Source organism: Chiloscyllium punctatum, chromosome 17 (assembly GCF_047496795.1).
Source record: "Chiloscyllium punctatum isolate Juve2018m chromosome 17, sChiPun1.3, whole genome shotgun sequence".
NCBI lineage: Eukaryota > Metazoa > Chordata > Chondrichthyes > Orectolobiformes > Hemiscylliidae > Chiloscyllium > Chiloscyllium punctatum.
The window spans coordinates 98,476,219-98,499,038 of record NC_092755.1 but is presented as its reverse complement, the minus strand read 5'-3'; the positions used below and the strand labels follow the sequence as shown (position 1 = coordinate 98,499,038).

Sequence of the window (22,820 nt, the reverse complement as noted above, 5' to 3'; positions counted from 1 at the left end):
TCTTGAAGTGAATTCAATATTGTTAACTGCTTACCATTCAAAATAGAGTTACTTGTCTATAATAAAGGAGTTGATATACAAATTAATTGTTTGAATCTAATATCAGGTGTACACCCCTTCTACAGCATCAAAGCAATGCTAATTAAACTCCCAATTGACATTTTTTTGTGATAGTGACCACAGAATCTCTCCTCGGTCTATTCATTCTCACTGGAATCCATAAGATATTTTCCACCACCTACTGTGCTTTGCCAATCCAATAAGGAGGTGCCAACCCATGGAAGCTACAGTCCAGGATCACATGTGTGATAAACAATCTAAGTAGCACACTAAGGGATTCCGCAACCAATGGACTAAATCAAAGGTTTGAAATCCTGCCGAAATCAGTAGTGAATGGTAATGTACAGTTAAACAATGAATGGAAGGAGACACACAAGATACCCATCTTCAACAGGGTCCAACGCAGCAATGCAAAAGGCGAAGCCATAGCCTTTAAAACCATATGCATCCATGGGTGTTGAGTATATGATTCATTATAACCGCCTCCTGAGGTTATCACCACCACGGATACCAGTATTCACTAATTCGAATCTCTCTATGTAATAACAACAAATGGCCAAAGACATTGGATACAGCAAACCCTAAGAACCCTGACAACATTCTGGCTGTAGTACTGAGGACTCATGGCTAAGTTGTTGTAGTAGTGCCATAATACTGGTATGCGCTGTCCACATATAGCAGGTAAGTCCAATCTAGTTAATTGCAGACTTACAACCCTACTCTCGATCATTAGCAATGTAATGGAAGGTGTCACTGACCGTGCTCAATGTGCCACACTTACTCAGTAACAACCTGCTCACTGATACTGAGTTTGGGGACACATGACCCCAGTCCTCATTTCAGTCTTTGTCCAAAAGAGCTGAATTTCAGAAGAGAAGTGAGAGTTACTGACCTTCGGCTTTTGACTTAGTGTGGCATCAAAGCGTCCCAACAAACCTTAAGTCAATGGGAATTGGGGGGAATACACTCCACTTGTTGAAGTCATACTAACTTCAGGTGGTCGTGATTGCTGGAGATCAGTCATCACTGCTCCAGGACATCTCTGCAAGAGTTCCTCTGAATAATGTCCTAGGCAAAAACCATCTTCACCTGCTTTATCAATGACTGTCCCTCCATTAAAGTCAAAAGTGGGGTTATCAACTGATGATTGTGTAAAGGAAAGGGAATTGTACCTTTCAGATAGCCATTGAGGCGTGCAAAATTGAAACTGGTATCTGCAGGGCTGAAAATAAGTCCTTTCTTAACACCTCCTGCTTCAATGGCCTGGGATTCCTTGAGGCAGCCTCTGTGGTGTCTCCAGCCCAGAAATCAGCAGCCTGGTGTGATGGTCTTCTTCAGCAGTGGCTTCGGTGACAAGATGGGTCCTTGAGGTAGTGTCTCCGGCGGTATGGTTGTCTGGTATGGGGTTCCTACAGTCGGAGATTCAGCAGTTTCAATGTTGGCTTCCTGCAGCAGTGGTTCCTATCTTTTTTCAACCTTAGGAACCCATGAGCCATAAACTGAACAAAGATGGACTTTGTCTTAATTTTTTTTGTATATAAAATTTCTGTTACACATATAGGCACTGGAACATGGTGACTTCGACACATTTCATGGTATGTTTTGTAAAAATACCAGTGGCTAACAATTACTATTCCATTTACATAGCTATGTTTACTTGAACTGTTGCTATTCACTCACAAGACTGCTGTAAGTCTCATATTATTACCTGTTTGTAACTGTGACCAGACCCACAGAACTTGAGGTAGATAGTAAAAGCCTGACGTGAAACTCAGTGACAGCAAAACCACAAAGACAGCCCAGTGAAGGACACCACAAGGACAGGCCAGAGATGGGCACCATGATAACAACCCAGTGATGGACAGCATAATACCAGGCCAATGATGGACACCACAATGCCAGTCCAGTGATGGACAACATTACACCAGCTCAGCAATCCAAGCCAAGGGGTCAGGAACATATCCAGTGGTGCTGTCCAGTGACAAAATTTGAGGCATAATGATATTTTGAACTGTGGGATGGGAAATCTATTTGATCTGAAGAATGAGCAGGAGAAGGTTCACAATAGAGTATGCAGTTAGCAATAGGAAGAAATCTATTGTCCACATGTAGTAATGTATTTACAAAAATGAAACTACTTACAGAGTTGGAGAATGGACGAGCACTCAGAAAAGACACTGACAGTAAACATGCAAAGGAACAGGATACAGTCCAAATTATCAAGCAATTGTACTGGCCGGAGTCCAATTCAGCAAGTTATATAGATAGTCACGAATGCAAACAGAGAGACCAGAGTATGGTTGCATCAGTAGACTAGAAAATTGAACAAGAGGCCACAGCAGTCTGGGAGACTCCCACCACCTATGAGCATTGATTATTCATTTAAAAATACAGAACTCGGAAGTATTGTTTTAAAACTATACATTTTGTCATATCTTTTCACCAGGACAATTTACAAGGAACACCGATATAAAGGGAATCATTATTTATATTGAGGGAAAGGAACATGCTGATTATTTGATAAGTGGTCTCTGATTGGTAGAGACATTGGCTTGAGATGCATAAGTTAGCTGATGATTGAGAGTTAACTGCCAAGCATTGCCTAAATTTGAAACCAGGCAGGTTGTCTGATTAGTCAAAGGATTTTCATGAAACAGGTACACTGCATGTACAAAATCCCCATATGTAGTTTTGAGTATGGAGATGTATTACATTGTAAGCCCAGCTGGCAATCTTACATTGGTTATCAGTGTAATTCTGGATTGGTGGTGCTGGAAAAGCACAGCAGTTCAGGCAGCATCCAAGGAGCAGGAAAATCGACGTTTCAGGCGAAAGCCCTTCATCAGGAATACAGGCAGAGTGCCTGAAGGGTGGAGAGATAAATGAGAGGGTGGTGGGGTTGGGGAGAAAGTAGCATAGAGTACAATAGGTGAGTGGGGGTGGGGATGAAGGTGATAGGTCAGGGAGGAGGGTGGGGGAAGGTAGCAAAGAGTACAATGGGTGAATGGGGGTGGGATGAAGGTGATAGGTCAGAAAGGAGGGTGGAGTGGATAGGTGGAAAGGAAGATAGGCAGGTAGGACAAGTCATGAGGACAGTGCTGAGCTAGAAGTCTGGAATTGGGGTGAGATGGGGGAAGGGGAAATGAGGAAACTGGTGAAGTCCAACTTCCCCCACCCTCCTCACTGACCTATCACTTATTGTATTCTATGCTACTTTCTCCCCACCCCCACCTTCCTCTCATTTATCTCTCCACCCTTCAGGCTCTCTGCCTGTATTCCTGATGAAGGACTTTCACCTGAAACGTCGATTTTCCTGCTCCTCGGATGCTGCCTGAACTGCTGTGCTTTTCCAGCACCACTAATCCAGAATCTGGTTTCCAGCATCTGCAGTCATTGTTTTTACCTATCAGTGTAATTCATCAGGATTATTTAAGAAATGTAGTTCAAATGCAGAAAACATCTAATGTTGGACACTCTGTTTTGAGATTTGCAAACTCTGGTTGGTTTATTATGGTCATTGTCTTGTCTGTAGAAAACAGCCATTTGATATAATTCACCAGTCCTTAAAGTGGATGGATCACATACCTACAGTCATGCCAGCACTGACATTCACATACCACATTCTTCGTTTCTGTCATAGACAAAATGCCTTTTTGGCTTGAAGAGAGTGTCCTGCTAATTTCATGTGAGTACTGCATAGCAGTAGTGTGCACAGCTAGATCCACCTGTTGCTCAAATATTTAAGAGACCTTAGTTTTTCAAAATGTAATTACAGCAAAGGATCATTCATTTAATCAAACCTGTAAGTTCAGACAGTTCTGTACTTTGGATTCAGAGGACACTGTTCCTGAAAATCCAGCTGTCTTTCTTGAGGAAGATAAAGGAGAAGCAGAGTTGTCTACTTATTGTACAGAACCTTAAAATGAATTTTATATATTTAAAGAAAAAAAACTTAAGTACTCAGTACATTAGATGTAAGAAAACCTCAATTAGCTAACAAAATAGGGTGGCATGGTTCGCACTGCTGCCTCATAACACTGAGGGCTTGGGTTTGATTCCAGCCTCAGGCGACTGGTGGGAGTTTGCACATTCTCCCTGTGTTTGCGTGGGTTTCCTTTGGGTGCTCTGGTTTCCTCTCACAAGGAAGATGTGCAGGTTAGACGGATTGGCCATGGTAAATTGCCAATAGTGCCAAGGAATATGCAGGCTAGGTGGGTTAGCTATGGGAATGGGGTGCGTCTGGGTGGGATGCTCTTCAGAGTCAATGTGGACTTGATGGGCTGAATGGATTATTTCCACACTGTAGGGGGTTCTATGATTCTAAAAACTTATCCAGCGGTAAATAAAATCCAAGTGCTTCATACAAATATTTAAAATACAGAAACCATTGATCTGTGTAGATAGATGCTGAAGGCTACCACCAGAACGTTTGTCAGCCAGTGCTGGCAAGACCAGGTTGTTGAACTTATTGAGACACAGAATGATTTCACAAAGTTGAACATATTTGACCAGCCTAGGCTCTCAACAAGAATTGGCACAGTCCAGCTGCCTGAGGGAGACTTATTCAATTAGAAATCCAGCTGTAACAGGCCAAATGGTACAATCAAGTCTTGCAGACTGAAAACAAGAAACTTGCGGCAGATTTGTGAAAATCTAGATCACGCTTAGCATCTTGAAATCTCCCATAAAGCATCACAGGAGTATTAAAAAGCAAAGTATGGCACTGAGGCACATAAAGAGAATTAGGTCAAATAACCAACTGCTTGATCAAACAGATAGATTGAAGGAATCTCTTAAAGAATAACTAATGATGATGCAGAACCAAAGACCTCAAACATACAAGGCCACTGAGCTTCATCCCCTCACTATGAAAATACCCTATCTGACCATATTTATTTGTTGTAGAATATATTACTCCGCTTCACATTTCCCTTTTTGGTCTAGCGCTCTTTGGGAAATTTTTTCTGCATTGATGATCGACTTGACATGTAAGTTCATTTCGACTTTGAACAGAAACCAAACAATTTTCTTTCATTTAGATGAGTGAGGGTGTTAGCCTTATGCACCTGCATTCATAACTTTCTACAAATCATATCCAAAATTGTATTCGCCGATTTCCAATTTAATTTCCGTTCATTAAGTTTGGAGTATCAATCAGGTCATTTCTCTCAACTTCTCGAAATGTCAAGGTAAAAACAATGACTGCAGATGCTGAAAATCAAATACTGGATTAGTGGTGCTGGAAGAGCACAGCAGTTCAGGCAGCATCCAACGAGCAGCGAAATCAACGTTTCGGGCAAAAGCCCTTCATCAGGAATAAAGGGCTTCCTGATGAAGGGCTTTTGCCCGAAACGTTGATTTCTCTAAATGTCAGTCAACTGAACTCTTGGAGGATAAAGTCAAGCATTTTTGTGGGGATTCACAGAAACTTCATCATTACACACATCTAATGCAATGAGAAATCACAAAATTACCAGATTTCAATACTGAGAAGAGAGCATTATTGATCATATTGATCAGTGGAATTCATTGCCACGGAGCGCAGTCGAGGCCAGGATGTTGCATGTCTTCAAGGCAGAGATTGATAAATTCTTGATCTCGCAAGGAATTAAGGGCTATGGAGAGAGTGCACGTGAGTGGAATTGAAATGCCCATCAGCCATGATTAAATGGCGGAGTGGACTCGATGGGTGGAATGGCCTTGCTTCCACTCCTATGTATTATGGTCTTATACTTCAACCTATAGCACTCCTACTGCCTAAGTGTACTCCAAAAACTAAAGATTCCATTTTGAACTTGCTGCAGTGGGACATCTCATGATATGTACATTTGCTAGATCTTTTACCTTACCTGTCAGCTTGGAAATGACATTTTTGACACAAATTGCTGGCAGTACAAACTAATACTGGACATTTATAACCTTGGTGAGTGGTGCAATTGACAATATATTCACTTAGTGAGATTTTAAGGATGGAGAATAAAATGAAGGAGGAGGAAATTGGATGGACTAGAGTCAAATCCTTTATATAAAGTGAGAAATAGAGTAAAAACAAAAGACGAAGAAAACACAAAAGAAGTTTTAGAAATTTAAATTTTAAACATCTCTGGGAATATGTTCCTACCGTCAGCTTTCAATGTTTCTCTTTCTGAGTGCAAGACATTATGACGGCATGTCATGATGATATAAAAATTGAGTTTTGAATCCTATCATCTAATTAAATGCAGGACTTTCGCGGGCTGGAACAGTTTTGAAAAGGGACCAAAGAACTGACCTAATAAAAAAAACCCCAAGATCATCTGACCAGCAGAGTTTGGCTAATTTTCATGAAATCCAATGTGAATTCGATCAAAGACAGTCTGATTTGAAATTAATAGTTTCCTCAAGGGTAGTGAAACGAGTCAGCAAGGCCGTTTGTGGGGCATGAAAAGGTCGTCATCTCCTATTTGATTCGGACCATTATAAAAAGCTTTTCATGTTGAAGCTTGAAACATTTCTGCAATTACACAACCTGAAAACATAACTTCAGCAGACACAGGATATACATGAGCTGCTGTTTTTGACCAGAGGAGATGGAAGCCACAATCCAGACAGAATTCAGGCTAAAACGGGCTTCTCTCTCAAGAAAGGAAAGCACGTAGCGACAACACTGGAAGAAAATCAGGGAACCTAAAAACACAAAAGTAACTGCAATAGTCATTGCTACTAATGCCTAAGAAACCAAATGATGACCCAGGGTGTCAACTTAAAATCTTACAGCTCTGGAACATCCAAATACTCTAAACTCTATGTTCTTTCATTTTCTTTGTATTCAATGTTTTTTTGTTTAAACATTGTGCCCTTGTGTGTATATGTGTGTTCATCCTTGTGACTGACTGAAGGCTGTATACCTGGTGTACCACTTTTCTCAGGATTAGGAGATAACAAGCTTGGCTTTTTTAAAAATTCCATAGACAATAGACAATAGGTGCAGGAGTCGGCCATTCTACTCTTCGAGCCTGCACCACCATTCAATATGATCATGGCTGATCATCCTCAATCAGTATCCTGTTCCTGTCTTATCTCCATAACCCTTGATTCCACTATCCTTGAGAGCTCTATCCAACTCTTTCTTAAATGAATCCAGAGACTGGGCCTCCACTGCCCTCTGGGGCAGAGCATTCCACACAGCCACCACTCTCTGGGTGAAGACGTTTCTCTTCATCTCTGTCCTAAATGGTCTATCCCGTATTTTTAAGCTGTGTCCTCTGGTTCGGCACTCACCCATCAGCGGAAACATGTTTCCTGCTGCCAGAGTGTCCAATCCTTTAATAATCTTATATGTCTCAATCAGATCCCCTCTCAGTCTTCTCAACTCAAGGGTATACAAGCCCAGTCGCTCCAGTCTTTCAGTGTAAGGTAATCCCGCCATTCCAGGAATTGACCTCGAGAACCTACGCTGCACTCCCTCAATAGCCAGAATATCTTTCCTCAAATTTGGAGACCAGAACTGCATACAATACTCCAGGTGTGGTCTCACCAGGGCCCTGTACAGCTGCAGAAGAACCTCTTTGCTTCTATACTCAATCCCTCTTGTTATGAAGGCCAGCATGCGATTAGCCTTCTTCACTACCTGCTGTACCTGCATGCTTACCTTCATTGACTGGTGTACAAGAACACCCAGATCTCTCTGTACTGCTCCTTTATCTAAATTGATTCTATTTAGGTAGTAATCTGCCTTCCTGTTCTTGCCACCAAAGTGGATAACCATACATTTATCCACATTAAACTACATCTGCCATGCATCTGACCACTCACCTAACTTGTCCAGGTCACCCTGTAATCTCCTAACACCCTCATCACATTTCACCCTGCCACTCAGCTTAGTATCATCATCAAATTTGCTAATGTTATTACTAATACCATCTTCTATATTATTAACATATATTGTAAAAAGCTATGACCCCAGCACTGATCCCTCCAGTACCTCACTGGTCACTGCCTGCCATTCCGAAATGGAGTCGTTTATCACTACTCTTTGTTTCCTACCAGCCAACCAACTTTCAATCCAAGTTAGTACTTTGCCCCCAGTACCATGCACCCTAATTTTGCTCACTAACCTCCCATGTGGGACTTTATCAAAAGCTTTCTGAAAGTCCAAGTACACTACATCTGCTGGATCTCCCTCATCCATCTTCAGTTACATCCTCAAAAAATTCCAGAAGATTAGTCAAGCATTTCCCCTTCATAAATCCATGCTGACTCTGACCTATCCTGTTACTACCATCCAGATGTGTCGTAATTTCATCCTTTATAATAGACTCCAGCATCTTTCCCACCACTGAGGTCAGACTAACTGGTCTATAACTTCCTGCTTTCTCTCTTCCCACCTTTCTTAAAAAGTGGTATAACATTAGCCACCCTCCAATCCGCAGGAACTGATCCCGAATCTATCGAACTCTGGAAAATAATCACCAACGCATCCAAGATTTCTCGAGCCACCTCCTTCAGTACCCTGGGATTCAAGAAAACATTGTGATTGGTTCCTTACTGCTTGCTGTAAACAGTAGTCAGCTACATTAGAATTGAAAATGTTTGTCCACATGCGAAAAAACAACTTGAACCTTTGTTGTGATTTGCGAGTTTGCACAAACGGAAGCTAGTTCCTTGTTTCTCATTTGATCATATCAAGTGGTAACGAGTTGACTGTTAATTTACAGACCAATAACGTTCTAGGGATTCAGGTTCAAATCCTGCGATGGCAGATCATGGTATTTGAATTAATTTTTTTAAAATCTGGAATTATGGGTCTAATTATGATCATTAAAATCATTGTGAGGAAACCTGTCTGATTCATTAATGCTCTTTATGGAAGGAAAGTACCATCTTTTACCTGGTCTGGCCTACATGTAATTCCAGACCCACAGCAATGTGGTTGACTCTTAACAGTCCTTTGGCAATTGGGCATGGGCAATGCTAGCCAATGACACTCATATCCTGTGAATGATTAAAAACAAAGGAATTATTTTTGTGGGACATGGACGTTGCTAGCTGGGCCAATATTTATTGCCCGCCCCGAGTTACCTATGGGGAGGTGGTGGTGAGCTGCCTTCTTGAACTGCTGTAGTGCATGTGCCAAAGGTAGATCCATAAATCCCTTAGGAATGGGTTCCAGGATTTTGACCCAGCGATAGTGAAAGAACAACATTATGTTTTCAACTCATGATGGTGAATGGCTCGAAGGGAATCTTGCAGGTTGCGATGTTCCCATGTATCTGCTGCTTTTGTCCCTTTAGATGGAAGCAGGCATGGGTTTGGAAGGTGGTATCTAAGGATCTTTGGTGATTTTTTTGTCAAGCATCTTGTAGATAGTGCACACTGTTTCTACTGAGTGTCAGTGTTGGAAGGGATGGACTCTTGTGGATTTGGTGTTAATCAATTTGGGGCTGCTTCTTGAATGTTGTTGGAGCTACACTCACCCAGGCAACTGGGGAGTATTTCATCACACTGCTAACTTGTGCCTTATAGATAGTGGACAGGCTCTGAGGAGTCAGGAGGTGCGTTACTCACTAGTATCCCTAGCCCCTGACCTGCTGTTGCAGCCATTGTGTTCACATGGTGAGTCCAGGTGATTTTCTGATCAATGGTAACCCCAGGATGTTGGTAGTGGGGGAGTTGGTAGTGGTGTTCAATAGTAACACCATTGAATGTCAAGAGATAGTGATAGACTGTTTTTTATTGGAGATGGTCGGTGCCTGGAATTTGTGTGGTGTGAATATTACTTGCCATTTGTCAGTTCAAGCCTGGATATTGTACAGATCTTGTTGCATTTGAACATGGACTGCTTCAATATCTGAGGAGTCGTGAACGGTGTTGAACAGTATACAATCATCAGTGAACATACCCACTTCTGACCTTATGGTGGAGGGAAGGTCATTGATAAAGCAGCTGAAGATTGTTGGGCCTAGGACACTACCCTGAGGGACTCCTGCAGAGATGTCCTGGAGTTGAGATAACTGACCTCCAATAAACACCATATTCCTTTTTGCCAGGTATAACTCCAACCAACAGAAAGTTTACCCCGATACCGATTGATGACAATTTTGCTAGCGCTCCTTGATGCCACATTCATTGAATGCAATCTTAATTTCAAGGACTGACACTCTCCCCTCCCCTCTGGAATTCAGCTCTTTTGTCCAATGTTTAAACCAAGGCTGTAATGAGGAGGTCAGGAGCTGAGTGACCCCCGGCAAAACCCAAACTGGGCATCACTGAGCAGATTATTGCTGGTGCTGCTTGATAGCACTGAACCTTCCATCACACTACTGATGATCAAGAGTAGATAGATGGGGCAGTAATTGGACAGGGCATACCTGGGCAATTTTGCACATTGTCAGGTAGATGCCATTGTTGTAACTGTACGAGAACAACTTGGCTGGGGGAGCAGCAAATTCTGGACCACAAGACGTCAGCAAAATTGCCAGAATCTTGTCCTTAAAAAGTGTCCTTACACTGCCAAGTACCAGGCCTAATTTTCTGCATAACGTTCAATTAATTTGAAGAACATAAATGTATTACATCCATGAACCCCATAGGGAAGCTGATGACAAGCTTTTGTTTCCAACAGGCTTGTGACGCAAAGCATCTAGGATTTGTGAAAATCACAATTCACAGATATTTCTCCAACACCACAAAGCACTGTGAAATTTACACACTAGTAGCAATGAGCCTCGTTAAACTCATTGTTTCCTTCCCAGCAACATCTGGACCAAAAGTTCAGATGATGCTTAAATATTTAGAACTAAATCACTTCTAACCTCCACGTACGAGATAACAGTTCAGTGAATAATTGCCCAAATTGTAAGTTTGCCAAATATTCAATGGTATTACTGAAGAAATATTCTGAGATCATTCTTTTTTATAAAAGAAAAGTTGATATCCTGTGGCATTTCAGACAGTGGTGAAGACCACGAAGGTTATTCCCTTAAGCAGGTCATGGGCTATGCTTGGACCAAGGCAGGGAAAGAGAGAAAGGGATTGGACAGAAAAGTGGTAGAACAGAAAGAAGAGTAAAATTAAGTGAATAAAGCAGAGGGACTGAGGTCAGTCAAATTCAGTCAATTGGGTGGGGGAAGGAAGGGTACTGAGGTACAGTAGGCCAACCAGAAGTGCTCATCAGGAAATGGGAGCAGCAAGTCCTAAATATCCAACTTCTAAGAGATCAAGCTGAGTGCCAAGGTGAGGAAATTAGGATCACTCAAAAAAGTAACAATCCAGTCACAGCTAACAGAACATGGAGTCACTGAGAAGGAAGCATTCAGGTGAGCTGAGAAGGATGGCAAGTCATGGGAAAGCTAAGAGATGAGGAAACTGTTATTAAGGAAAGGTGAATCTAGGTCACTGGGGATGGCTGAGTCAAAATATCAGAAAGCTAGCCAGATAGAAGGGGAATATCTGACATTAATGGGAAATCAAGCCAGCGGAGGCTAGCTGATGGGATGCATACAATGGGAAGCTGACCTCAAAGGCTGATATCGATATATGTTCAAATGTATAGAAAGGGAGAAAGCTCCCTTCTGTGGACTTCAGCAGCAGCTTTTCTAAGATGGGAATGAGGTAACTGAGTTTGGGATCAGGAGCAAGTGCATGAGCTATCAAATGGCATGCAGAAGGCCCCAGTGTTCTAGTTAACTGGATGGTCCTGATCATTCCTGACCATTGCATAAAATGCTCATTCAAGGAAAGGTGTCAAGAAAAAAATAAACCAGTTTTTTAAATGCCACAGGACATCATAAGCAGGTAGCTGGTCTCAAAAATTGCTCATTTATTTTACAGCTCACAACATGCATTCTACCTGAGTCCAGTAGTTTAGGAAGGTGTTCAGGTTTTAGAGAAAATGGGTCACAGCTAATGCATGAGGCAGGGGTTTGTTTGCCATGTATCAGTACAAGTGGATTGTCTAAGATTACTGTACCAATCGTGTTAGCTTACAATCAAACAGGCAGTCTTATTTCAAGGAGGTTAGAGAGTAGCAATTTAAAGAAAGAGCAACAACTTGCATTTTGACTTTCTACTTCTCTTTTATATATAAAAAAAATCACAGCTTATAAAGTTATAGTCAACAAGGAATCTCAAAATACAATGCCATTTTGAATATTTGGGTGGTACACAGAACACAGAATTCTGGCACATAACATGAAGTGATATTCCACATCATTTAAGTCACTTAATTGTATCTTAATTGCACCTCCTGCTGGGATACTACTTGGCATTTTGAAACCCCTCACAACTTTAAAATATATAGCCATATATTACATTGTCAAAGAGGAAACATATGATATACTTTCTGCACAAAAAATGGAATTACTACATCATATTTGGAAGTAGAGAACTTGAATATCACTGAAAGGTGAGACATATCACAAAGTCTTTTTGTCTTGCACTCATTAAATTTGTGGTGATCATTTGAAATGTGGCATCTTTGCATTTGTCCTGAGTGCAGGATGAAAAACTTCAACAACATGCCTCTTTTTTCAACAATACCTCATGTTTAGTGCTAAAGAAACATCTTTGATAGTTGACCATTGTAGCTTTCTGGGAAGGGTCATATTGTACTTACTGCCAAACTAGTGTTTATATTATAACATGTTAAAAAATTCCAACACACAATTTTGAACATTAATGATAATACAGATGTATAATTGTTCACTCCCCTATTAGAAAATTGTAAAATCATCTCGACAGATAGGTTTGAAAGAAGAGTCAAATTACACGCAAACTATTATATGTTTCTCTCTCCACAGATGTTGCCAGACCTGCTGACTTTCTCCAGCACGTTCAGTTTTTATTTCACATCTTCAGCATCCATAGTACTTTGCCTTTATTCAGTAGACGCCAGAGATTCAACTGCCTCCCCTTTAGTTCACTGATCTTTTTTCTATCTCTTCTTCTGTTGACTTCTCCTGGGGTAGATCCCACATATGTCAATGGCTCTCCAGCAGAGTGCTTTGGTAGGCATTATAACCGCATGGTGGACAATACTGCAGTTGAACCCAATCACTTAATCAGCTATATTCACACATGTTCAGCTTCCAGCTGAGAATACTCATATTTTGGTCAGAAGCAAAACAAGTTGCCTTTTCTAATTCTTAGTAGTGATACTTGTAAAACAGCTTACATATAACAAAACATCCTGAGGCACTTTACAGAACCAGCAATGAACACACTGAAGTAAGTGGGAAAAAAAGCACAAAGACAGAAGCTTCAAGGCTGTTTTTTTTTAAGGTCAAATAATTCCACCTTCCCATTGCGACCTCTTCCCTTTGAACATGAGTAAGTGGGACAAATGATTGTGTGAGGCAGAAAATTTTCTTGCTCTCCAGCCTGTGAATCTTCAAGGGAAGAGCCATTCCGTTAGGTAAAGATTGAGAAACACAAAGAGATATAAACATCACGTAAGAAAACACCATCAATGTCAACAATAATCAAGTTATCTATTTAATTCACCTGAGATGGAAACCACTTTGGTCTCAACAGCACAAAAGCATGGATATTATTACGCAGACTGGAATGTCGCAAAAAGGCATAAATCTTTTTTTTGGGCTACCACTTAAATGATTAAAAATTAACATATATTAATTTTATTTGTTCCAGACAGACCAATCCATGTTACTCTGGTAAGTTTTAGGAAACTAGACGGCAGCTTATAACATGGTACAATTTTTAAAAATCTGACCTAACCCAATAATCACCTAATCTTGTGCCATCAGTTGGTTAGTTCATTTTAGTTCCAGTGGTTGATTAGAAAATACCTAAAATCAACCTGTTCAGAGATGTTATTACTCACCTCTGGAACAAGTAAGACTTGAAGCTAGATGTCCTGGCACTGAAGTAGGGACATGACCACTGTGCCACAACAGCCCCTTACTGGTTGTATATGTTGATGGTTTCATTGGGATATTCTGGTCTGCTGAAATAGCTTGTTGCTTGATCTGGATTTTTCGGTTGCTTTGGTTAGTTACAGTCATTAGATAGCTAACTGGTTCTTATCTGTTTGGTTACTCTGTGGCTGAATGGATGTTAGGTCTAAATGGGATTGGGGTTGGTTTAATTGCTCATCATTTGTCTCGCTGTTTGTAAATGAGTTGGTGGGTAGCTGTCATCAATTTGTTTGTTTAATTTAACACATTGACAGTGTTCTATTTAGTTGGTTGAAGAGCTGATTGCTCATGCATTGTGGAGTTGGTTGGTTGTGACATGGTTCGGTTTCTTAGATGTGGCTTTACCATTGCTTAGTTGGACGAGACTTGTCCTGTTGACAACATTAAACTTACATTTCTGTTGTGCAGGCAATTAAAACTGCATTTCTCCCCATTTAGCTGACATGATTTATTTCTTTTTCTGCTTCTTTAAAAAAAATCATGTATCAATTAAATTTACATCTCTTTACACAAACTTGGGTTCTCATAAATATTTACAAGGAATTAAAAAATGGAAAATTCCATCAGAGTACATTTTTGACAATACTTTGAGGAAAAAAAATGATTGCTTATTTGTATTTTTGTTTTCTGATTCGGAGGGGAGCAATAACATTTCTTTGTGTATGTGTTGTAACCTGCTTGATTTGAAGAAGCTAAATGCAAAAGAAGGTGGAAGACTAAAGGTTCTGAGACTAACCCCTAACTGTATTAGGGTAATATATTTAATATATTAACTCCATGCAGCAGTCTTTTCGGTGTATGTTTTTCACAGAGAATTGTATCAACCATATATAAAGAGATACTTGGTGCAAATTTGGATCTATCAGTATAAAAATGAGTGAATATTAAATTTAATGAGTCAAAGGTTTTGCTAGAATTGCAAACCAAGGAATTTCATATAAATGGGCAAGTTGATACTGCAGAGCATAGCTTCACCACAACTATCCTATTAACAATTGATACCTAGCAATGTTTCTTAGGTTTTATAAGTTAACGTCAGGTATCCTGAAAGACTCAGGATTGACCCTCAGTGCAAATGCTCTCAGCAAGGATAGTAGATGTAGAATGGGTTCAGTTTGGGACTGAACATTTTCAACCTGAAGAGTGATTTTAAACTGAAACTTACCCTCCTGGTAGAAAGTAAGTGTTGGCAATTCAAGTCCTTTACAGTCACCTATCACCCCTTCTTATTTCAATTGCTCCACCCCCCCCACCTCCCCCTCCCAGAGCCTTTGGGGTTCTGCTGGGCATGTCACCCTTTTCAACTAAGTGGGCTACAAGGACACTCATCTAAAGCCAGGCACGTCCTCTTTACCATCTGCCTGCTGGGCTCCACAGATATTGCAACCAGACTGCAATATTTTCAAGGACACTTGAGCCAACTCAGTGCATGGTTCAGGTCAATGCCACTAAAGGGTAAAATTAAAATTATGCATTTTCTTCTTTAATAGGACTGCCACTCTAAGCCCCACAAGGAAATTGCAGAGTCTATCTGGCATTGTCTCATGCCGATCTCCGTTCTGATTTAGAACTCTGCAGTCAGCATTGGACAATGTGAGCTCTGGTCATCTCTGGCACAGTTGGAAACCCCACCTGGCATCATTTAAATGAACTACAACATCCTTCACTTCTTCATCCCAGAACAGCTGTGTTTTGAAACAGCATTAAAAACTTGTTGGTGGAATTTCACTACCAGTTAATATTGGGATCTGGGGGAGGTACAAACATAAGCTCTCGTGTGTGTATATGAATCTTCAACAGCCCATCAGTGTTGTTCTGAAGAAAGATAATTGTTTGGAACAGGAACTTCAGAATTTATGTTATTGTGGAAGGAACAGTCTGAACTGAATACCAAAATGAAATAAAAGCAAAGGCCAATAAATTTGTCAGCATTTCACCTAAACAACCTCCAAAATATCATCTGAGGCTCCCTTTACACAGTTGATCAAAGTTTCTGCATACATTCCAGCACAGCTATAGAGACTGATCAAGAAAATCCCAATGGAAATTCCCAGTGAAAGTCTCCATTTGTGATGGTTGGAAAACAAAACAAAAGTCTCTTAGTAATTTAAAAAAAAACATTTTTCTTCCAAGAAACGCAAACACTAACATGCAAATGCCATCAGAGATCACATGCAGAAACTGGAAGCAATGGTATCATTATATATCATGTAAAGCCATAGAGGTAATGTCATACATCCAGAAACAGGAGAAAAGTCAGATTCCAAATGATGGTTAGATTGGTACAATGCAAGTTTAGCTCATGTGGTTTTTATTTTCATTTTACCAGGCCAAATTTTCACATCTATAGGGAACTCAAAGAGCCAATGAATGGCTTTCGTATTTGTGATGAATTACTCACACATACAATTAGAACTAATAAAAAGGAATTGAATGAATGAGATTTACACGGAAAATAAATTTTGGTTAAAAATAGTACACTTACAAAAGGAGAGCCTGAACCATGATACCAAACCAAGCTGAATCACGCTGGGTTTGTCTTAGCTGTAAAGTTGTGTAAATCCTTTTAAAGGAATGTTTGGCTTTTATAAAGTAGATTATGGCCCGATTCTCAATTCATGTCTCAGCTGCAACCAATTCCAAATATTTGAACTTCAATTATGTTATGATATTAAATATAATTGGAATACAATCCATAAAGAAAAGAGAATTAAGTTGGTACAAAGAGGGATCCCATTGTTTTAAGCTTGCATATGAGCTGTTAAAGGGATACCAGCATAGAACTTATCAATTAATTAGGTTGATTCATTTTGATGATGTCGAGTTTGGATAAGCAGAGTCAAGCATAGTTTGACTGCTGCAAATTTGGTTGGGTCCAATCTGATTAGGCCTGGTTTGAGTAAGTCTAATGTGGTTCAGCCCTATGGGGTATTTTTGGCCCAGTTTAGTTAGGCTTGGTTTGGTTAGGCAAGCTGTGGTTTAGGTGAATTTGTACCACAGATAATTCATTTTTTTAATATATATTTTTAAATCCAGCTGCAATATTCCTTCTTTTGGGCAACATCATTAAAATTTGACTTCAGTTGCCAATCAGAAGTCAACTTGATGCCTTCACCTGGAACTGTGGAACCACAAATTGCTGATTGTGAGCCACATAACCCACTGCACAGTGGAAAACAATATTCATCAATGGATAAGCAACATTCCAGCGGCTGGCTACATCAAGAGAGTGAAAATTCCAGCTCTGTCAGGAGAGGTCAAAGTGGAACTTGTCCACGTGTGCAATTGCACAGCGAAGTCACAACAAATTAGTGTCACCTTCCTGCCTCCTATTCAGTTTTGAAACATTTCTCAGACATTTCCTAAGGGTGAATTCTGTAGTCAAGGCTGAACATCCATGGCAGTTTTCACACCTGAACTTCTTTCATGGTCAAGTATTGATTTGAGAAAATGGTATTTCAGTAGCCCCAATTTAGTTTCAACAGAAATGCTTTGAGAAGAGATTTTTAAAAATATGTCAATTTGTAAAAACAAATGAGCTTTACGGAAACAGTACCTCACTGTACATTATCAACGAGCAGGGTAAAACTTTCATAATTCCAGTTTTATAACTCCACCTTCAACTACCGTCTTTGATAATTACACAATCCCTTACCCAGTTCCGATAAGGACAAAACGTGGCCTTACTTTAGGACCACTTACTGCAGTGTAAACACAAGACCTGTAGATTTTAACATAAGACAGGATGCTGAACTATTTATCAACGCTGTCCACTCATTAAAACTTCCTTTTGTGTTAGATGTTGCCAAAAGACTTTTCTTTTATAGGCATGCTATTTCATTGTTATTCTGCAGGAAATTTGATTTTGTGAACACATATTTATGACTCTCACTTATGTTTAATGAGCAGTCCCCATTCCAATATATGCATACAAATTATCATCTTACAGACATAAAATATCATTGAAGAATTAGTGCTAACCCTTTGAAAGTAATTTCTTTTTCATAGCATTCCTTGTCAATATATTTAACTTACTGTTGTGATACAACTTCGTTACACAATCAACTTTGTGGTTTAAAAATATGCATCTCGTGTAATTATCCAAAATCTGCTGTTTACTCCAAAGGGTAGAAGTGACTTAGTATTTAACAACATGAAGTTACTGTTTATTCAGCAAGGTAAGGGTTTTCACTGGATAATTGTACAGAATTACTGTTTATTTAGAAGTAACACGTATAACAACAAAATTTCACTTCATCATGAAATTCCCAAGATGTTAATCAGATGGAATATTGGAAAGGAAAAGGTACACTGTCAAATTTGGCATGTTAGCAAGAAGGCTGAAAGCTTGGTCAAAAGGGTATTATTGAGAAGGATTTGCAAAATTGTGAGAAAAGGCTAAAATGTTGAGAGAAATTGTTTCAGTCCAGGCTGACACAGCTGAACACTCTCCCACTGCTGGTGAGGCAAAAAAGAAGAGTGGGGCACTCAGAAGGCCAGATTTTAAGGGGGGATGGGATCAAGGCTTGCAGAATAAACTGCAAAGATAGTATCAGGCAAAACCAGAGTGCAGGTTCATACTGGGGGATTTCAATTCAGTGTGTTGGGTACAGTATGGTAAGAACCATGAGCATGTTGTATTAAATACAGCACACTATTTAACAGAGATTTGGAGAAATTTGATAAATAATAAGAAAATTTGATGTATCGAGGCAGAAGATTGGGAGTCAAAAATAAATGTGTTTAGGAAATTAAGTGCTGAAATAAAAACAGATGGGTAAGACTTTCAAAAGTATTAATAAGATAGCGTTGCAGCAGGTGATTTTGTGAAGATTATTTTCCTTTAATTCAGAGGATATGAGGCATTACTGGCTATAGCAGCATTTATTATCCATTTCTCATCTCTCAGCAAGCAATTAAGGGTTGACCACATTGCTGTGGGTTTGGAATCAGGTGTAGGCCAACAATACCATTTGGCCATCACTTTCCCACATGAAGTAGCCTCGACAGGCAAGATGCAAGTCTCAAACTCAGCTGTGGGCCCAATAGGGTGGTATGCCTTATACATGGTAAAATATAGCTTCAGTAAGTGCCCATTGATCAGAATGGAATCAGGAACAAGTTATGACAAAGGTCAAAAATCATAGCCTTGATATTCTGTTGGAGAAAGATTTTTTTTACTCATCTACAACTTAAAACCATCTGGCAGCACAGAAGGACCAACAAGTTAATGTAAAAGATGGAGAGTTAGAACTTAGTATCGTCAACATTTGCATGGAAACTGGCCTCAATATGTCACTGATAGACAACATCCAGATGAAGGGATGAAAGGGATTGAAAGATGTTGTGCAGAGTTGGAAAGAGGCTGATTGCTGGAGATGTTTGAGCTGCATTGGAACTGTCTTTCTGTCTTTGTTTCTCAGTTCCAAGAGTTGAGCCATGGCTCCCCATTGCAGTGGTCCACACATACAGACAGGGTACTGCAGTGGTTTGCCATTTCCTTCTGTATAGCCTTTACTCATGTTCACATTACAGATGTTGGATTATCTTTGTGGTCAATGAGTATTCTAAAGGATGGGCACAAACTACAGCAGATTGGAACAATCAGAAGGGATGGCATTGAAAGGGGTTTAACTAAAATTAAAGAGTCCTGTCCATGAAAAGTAAGCTAGGAGATATGGCTACAGAGGAGACACGATAAGACATAGAGGTCTGCGTCTCCCTCTCCACACCCTATGCCTCCAGAAATAATGTTAGGTGTTGTGATGGATAGTGTTTGGGATACCTCTGGACCTACTCAAGAAAGCTTTAAGCTGACGGCAGGAAAAGCAAGAGATAAAACAGGCTGCAGTAGTATTTGACTGAGTGCTGAATGCAAGAACCAGAGATTTGGGGAATATCTGAAAAGATGAAAAGAGGACAAGGTTAAGGAAATCTGGATACAGAGCAGAAAGAATATGCTCTCGTGAGTATTCACAGAGGGAAACCTTAAATTGTTTAGCATAGTGACAGAAAGTTATGTGTGGCAAGGAATATGGATAGGCCATTCAGCTCCTTGACCATACTTTGCTGTTCAGTTCAATCATAGCCAACTTGTACATTAACTCTGCCTATCCAAGACAAAGAAGATTTTTGTTGGAGAAAGAGGGAGGGCCAAGAGTAGAATTTCGATATAAATGGCAGCTAGTCTAAAGACTTGAGGGCCATCTTGAAGGGAAAGAAGAATTTCCAATTTAAAAAAAACTCCTTTGGACAATTGCTGCATAACTATTTAATACTGCAGTTTATTCAGCAAGATAAGGATTTCTCACTGTAACTATACAGAGATGGTCTACCAGTAGGATGAGAGCTACAATGTGTAACTCTAAGACATTATTCAGCAGATTAAAGATAACAGGATTAAAGTTATAAAAGAATTTATTGTGATCTTTTTTAAAAGATATTTTACGTGGGGTAGTCCTAATGATTAGCTGTGAATTTCCTTGGAGCTGCTACCCAAACTTCACAGCATCTTATGGCAAAGTTACAGCACTGAACCAGCAGCTGCTCCAAAGAAATGTTCAGCCATTGTGATTGTTGCCTGTATCCTTCTGAAAACATGTGGGTGCACCATGACCACAGCTCCTTCCAGGTTCATGCAAGCTTCACCAGTGAGGTGCCAGAGCGTGTCAACCCCCAAGACCATATCCATACTGATAACATTCTGTGGAGTCCAATATTCCACCAGAATAACTAGGCAATGCCTCATAAATATTTAAAATTGTTATGAATCCTTCCAATTATTAAGCTATCATCATTAGTATGTGGCATTTCTTTGTGGTCAACTTGCAAAGTATTCCTCACTTACTGCTGCACTTCCTCCACTTGTACTCCAATTTTCTAGGGCGCACACTGAGGCAATCACATGTTTCCTTTTTAAAGCTAACTGTGGGCTATGCGGAATGATTGGAAAATGGCCATTCATGACCATTCCCTTCTGCTGTGTTTACCCGTGATCTTATCTAATCAGGTTGCTTGCCTTGCTTTGGGGGCTGGGAGATTGAAATCGCAGGCCAGCTCATTGTGGACTGCAGCTATCCCACATCCATTGAGAGGGATGTTGCAGCTGGCATTTAATCAACTTCTCCAAAACCAATTGAGAAGCTTCACACCACCCACAACATTTATGACCAGGCACGGAAACGCACCTTATAAAACTTTTTTAAAAAAACATTAATGTAAAAGTCTTGTTGCCATGGTTTCAGTAACCCTTTCCAGTCCGCTTAACAAAACATGGTCTCTTTCTTTCCCTCTCTCTCTCTCTCTCCTTCTTGATCATCCATTTATATACAGGTCAACGCAGCTGCAAAGGTCCCAGCTCGGTAAGTGATTTCTGAATGGGAGGCCATCCACGACTGCACGGGGCTCTGTGGCTTAGAGTCAATGAGGTCAGTATTGTGGACTGAAAGATGCTGAGAGTGGCTGCCAGCTGGACCCATCGATACTTTGCTTTGGGAATTGTCCTGGGCTGTAATGGGTTAATAAATATAATTAGCAAGACAGACATAAGTACACATAGAAATCTCAGTTTTATTCAAAGCACAGTCATTTTATTTTGATCATGTTTTCTTTCGTAAATTTTAACTCGAGATGAGTGATGTTAGCTTTGGCCAATCAAATACATTCCATTCAGACAGCCTGTGAGTCCAGTAACACTCCCCGGATCAACTACAGCATATGTTTGATGGAAGGTAAAGCTCCCTTTATATTACATCATGTAGTGCTGCATTGCTCCGAGGTATGGTGCCCCAGGGGTTGGATGCAAAGTAAAGCTCCTCCAAATCCGTTCGATTCAGCCCTGATAGGTTTGCTCTGAAATGGACTAAGCGCAAAGAAAGCGTTCTCCATTCTGTCCCAACAAGATGCCTTACTCAGAGTTTGTAAAAACACTCATGTTATGAGAGAGATTGCCAATTGGCATAAAGTTTGGTGTATTTTTGAGCTGTGGAACTGATTCCACCAAGAATGGGATTGCCGAACCACATGACAGACAAAAGATTTTTCTTCTTATAAGATCTCAAATAATATGTCCTGTGGAAACAGGACTCAACGAATTCACAATAGCATATGTTGTTAGCTATTCTCAAGGGCAATTAGGAAGAGGCAACAAATGCTCGACTTGCCAGATGTGCTCACATCCCATGACAGAACTTTTAAAAATCTAAAAGCTCCTTGAGTTGAATGATTCACTCCTGAAATGTGGAATGAGAGTTTGATTTCCCGTTTATAGCTGTCTTTCAGTTTGTCCGCCCCTTCCCTGTATAAAGAGGGAAGAAACAGGTCAATGTTTCAGAAGTTCTCAATCTAAGTACAAGGTGCAAAGCAAGAAGCACCCATAATGACCGGAATGGAAGGGAAAATAATTGTCGGGAATCTCCTTACTGAGTTCCTCATCAGATTATACAAAAACAGCACTGATAGACCCATGCTGACAGATATAACCTAAGCTGTGCCATTCTCCTAGTAAAAGGAAGAACAATGCTGGGGGACTAAACAAAGGGGTTATGCAGAGACAATAGGGAAGCATAACTTTTTAAAAGATAAAGTTAATAATTTTACACAGTAGCATTAATATCCTGAGGAATAATTGTACATCCTTTGAAACATATATGAAGAACAAAAAAAAGGTCTAATAATTTGTGGAGTGTTTTTTTCTGACTATAGTTGGATTTTAGGAATGCACAAATGTTTCACTGCTGTGCAGGAGGGGAGTCCCAGAACTTCAATGCAGTTGTGTCAGACCCCCAGCAGGGAGGTTGTGAGGGTTGGAGGGGTGGGGGTCTCTTGTGACGTCACTCAACTCTG

At 40.2% G+C, this 22,820-nt stretch overlaps 1 protein-coding gene across 5 annotated transcripts in view; it reads right to left on the bottom strand.

Annotated features, from left to right (window-relative positions):
- LOC140488175 (transcriptional activator MN1-like) overlaps positions 1–22,820 on the bottom strand; it is a 135,481-nt gene that overhangs the window by 5,582 nt on the left and 107,079 nt on the right. The window contains exon 2 of one of the 5 annotated variants that reach the window (XM_072588044.1): positions 12,097–21,483. The exons of 3 other annotated variants lie outside the window; for them this stretch is intronic. In XM_072588044.1, coding sequence (XP_072444145.1) covers positions 21,299–21,483 — 185 coding nt within the window. In that variant the 3' untranslated portion in view covers positions 12,097–21,298. Of the gene's footprint in view, positions 1–12,096; positions 21,484–22,820 lie in introns of those variants that run through there. One more of the 5 variants, XR_011963009.1, reaches the window with a different exon arrangement.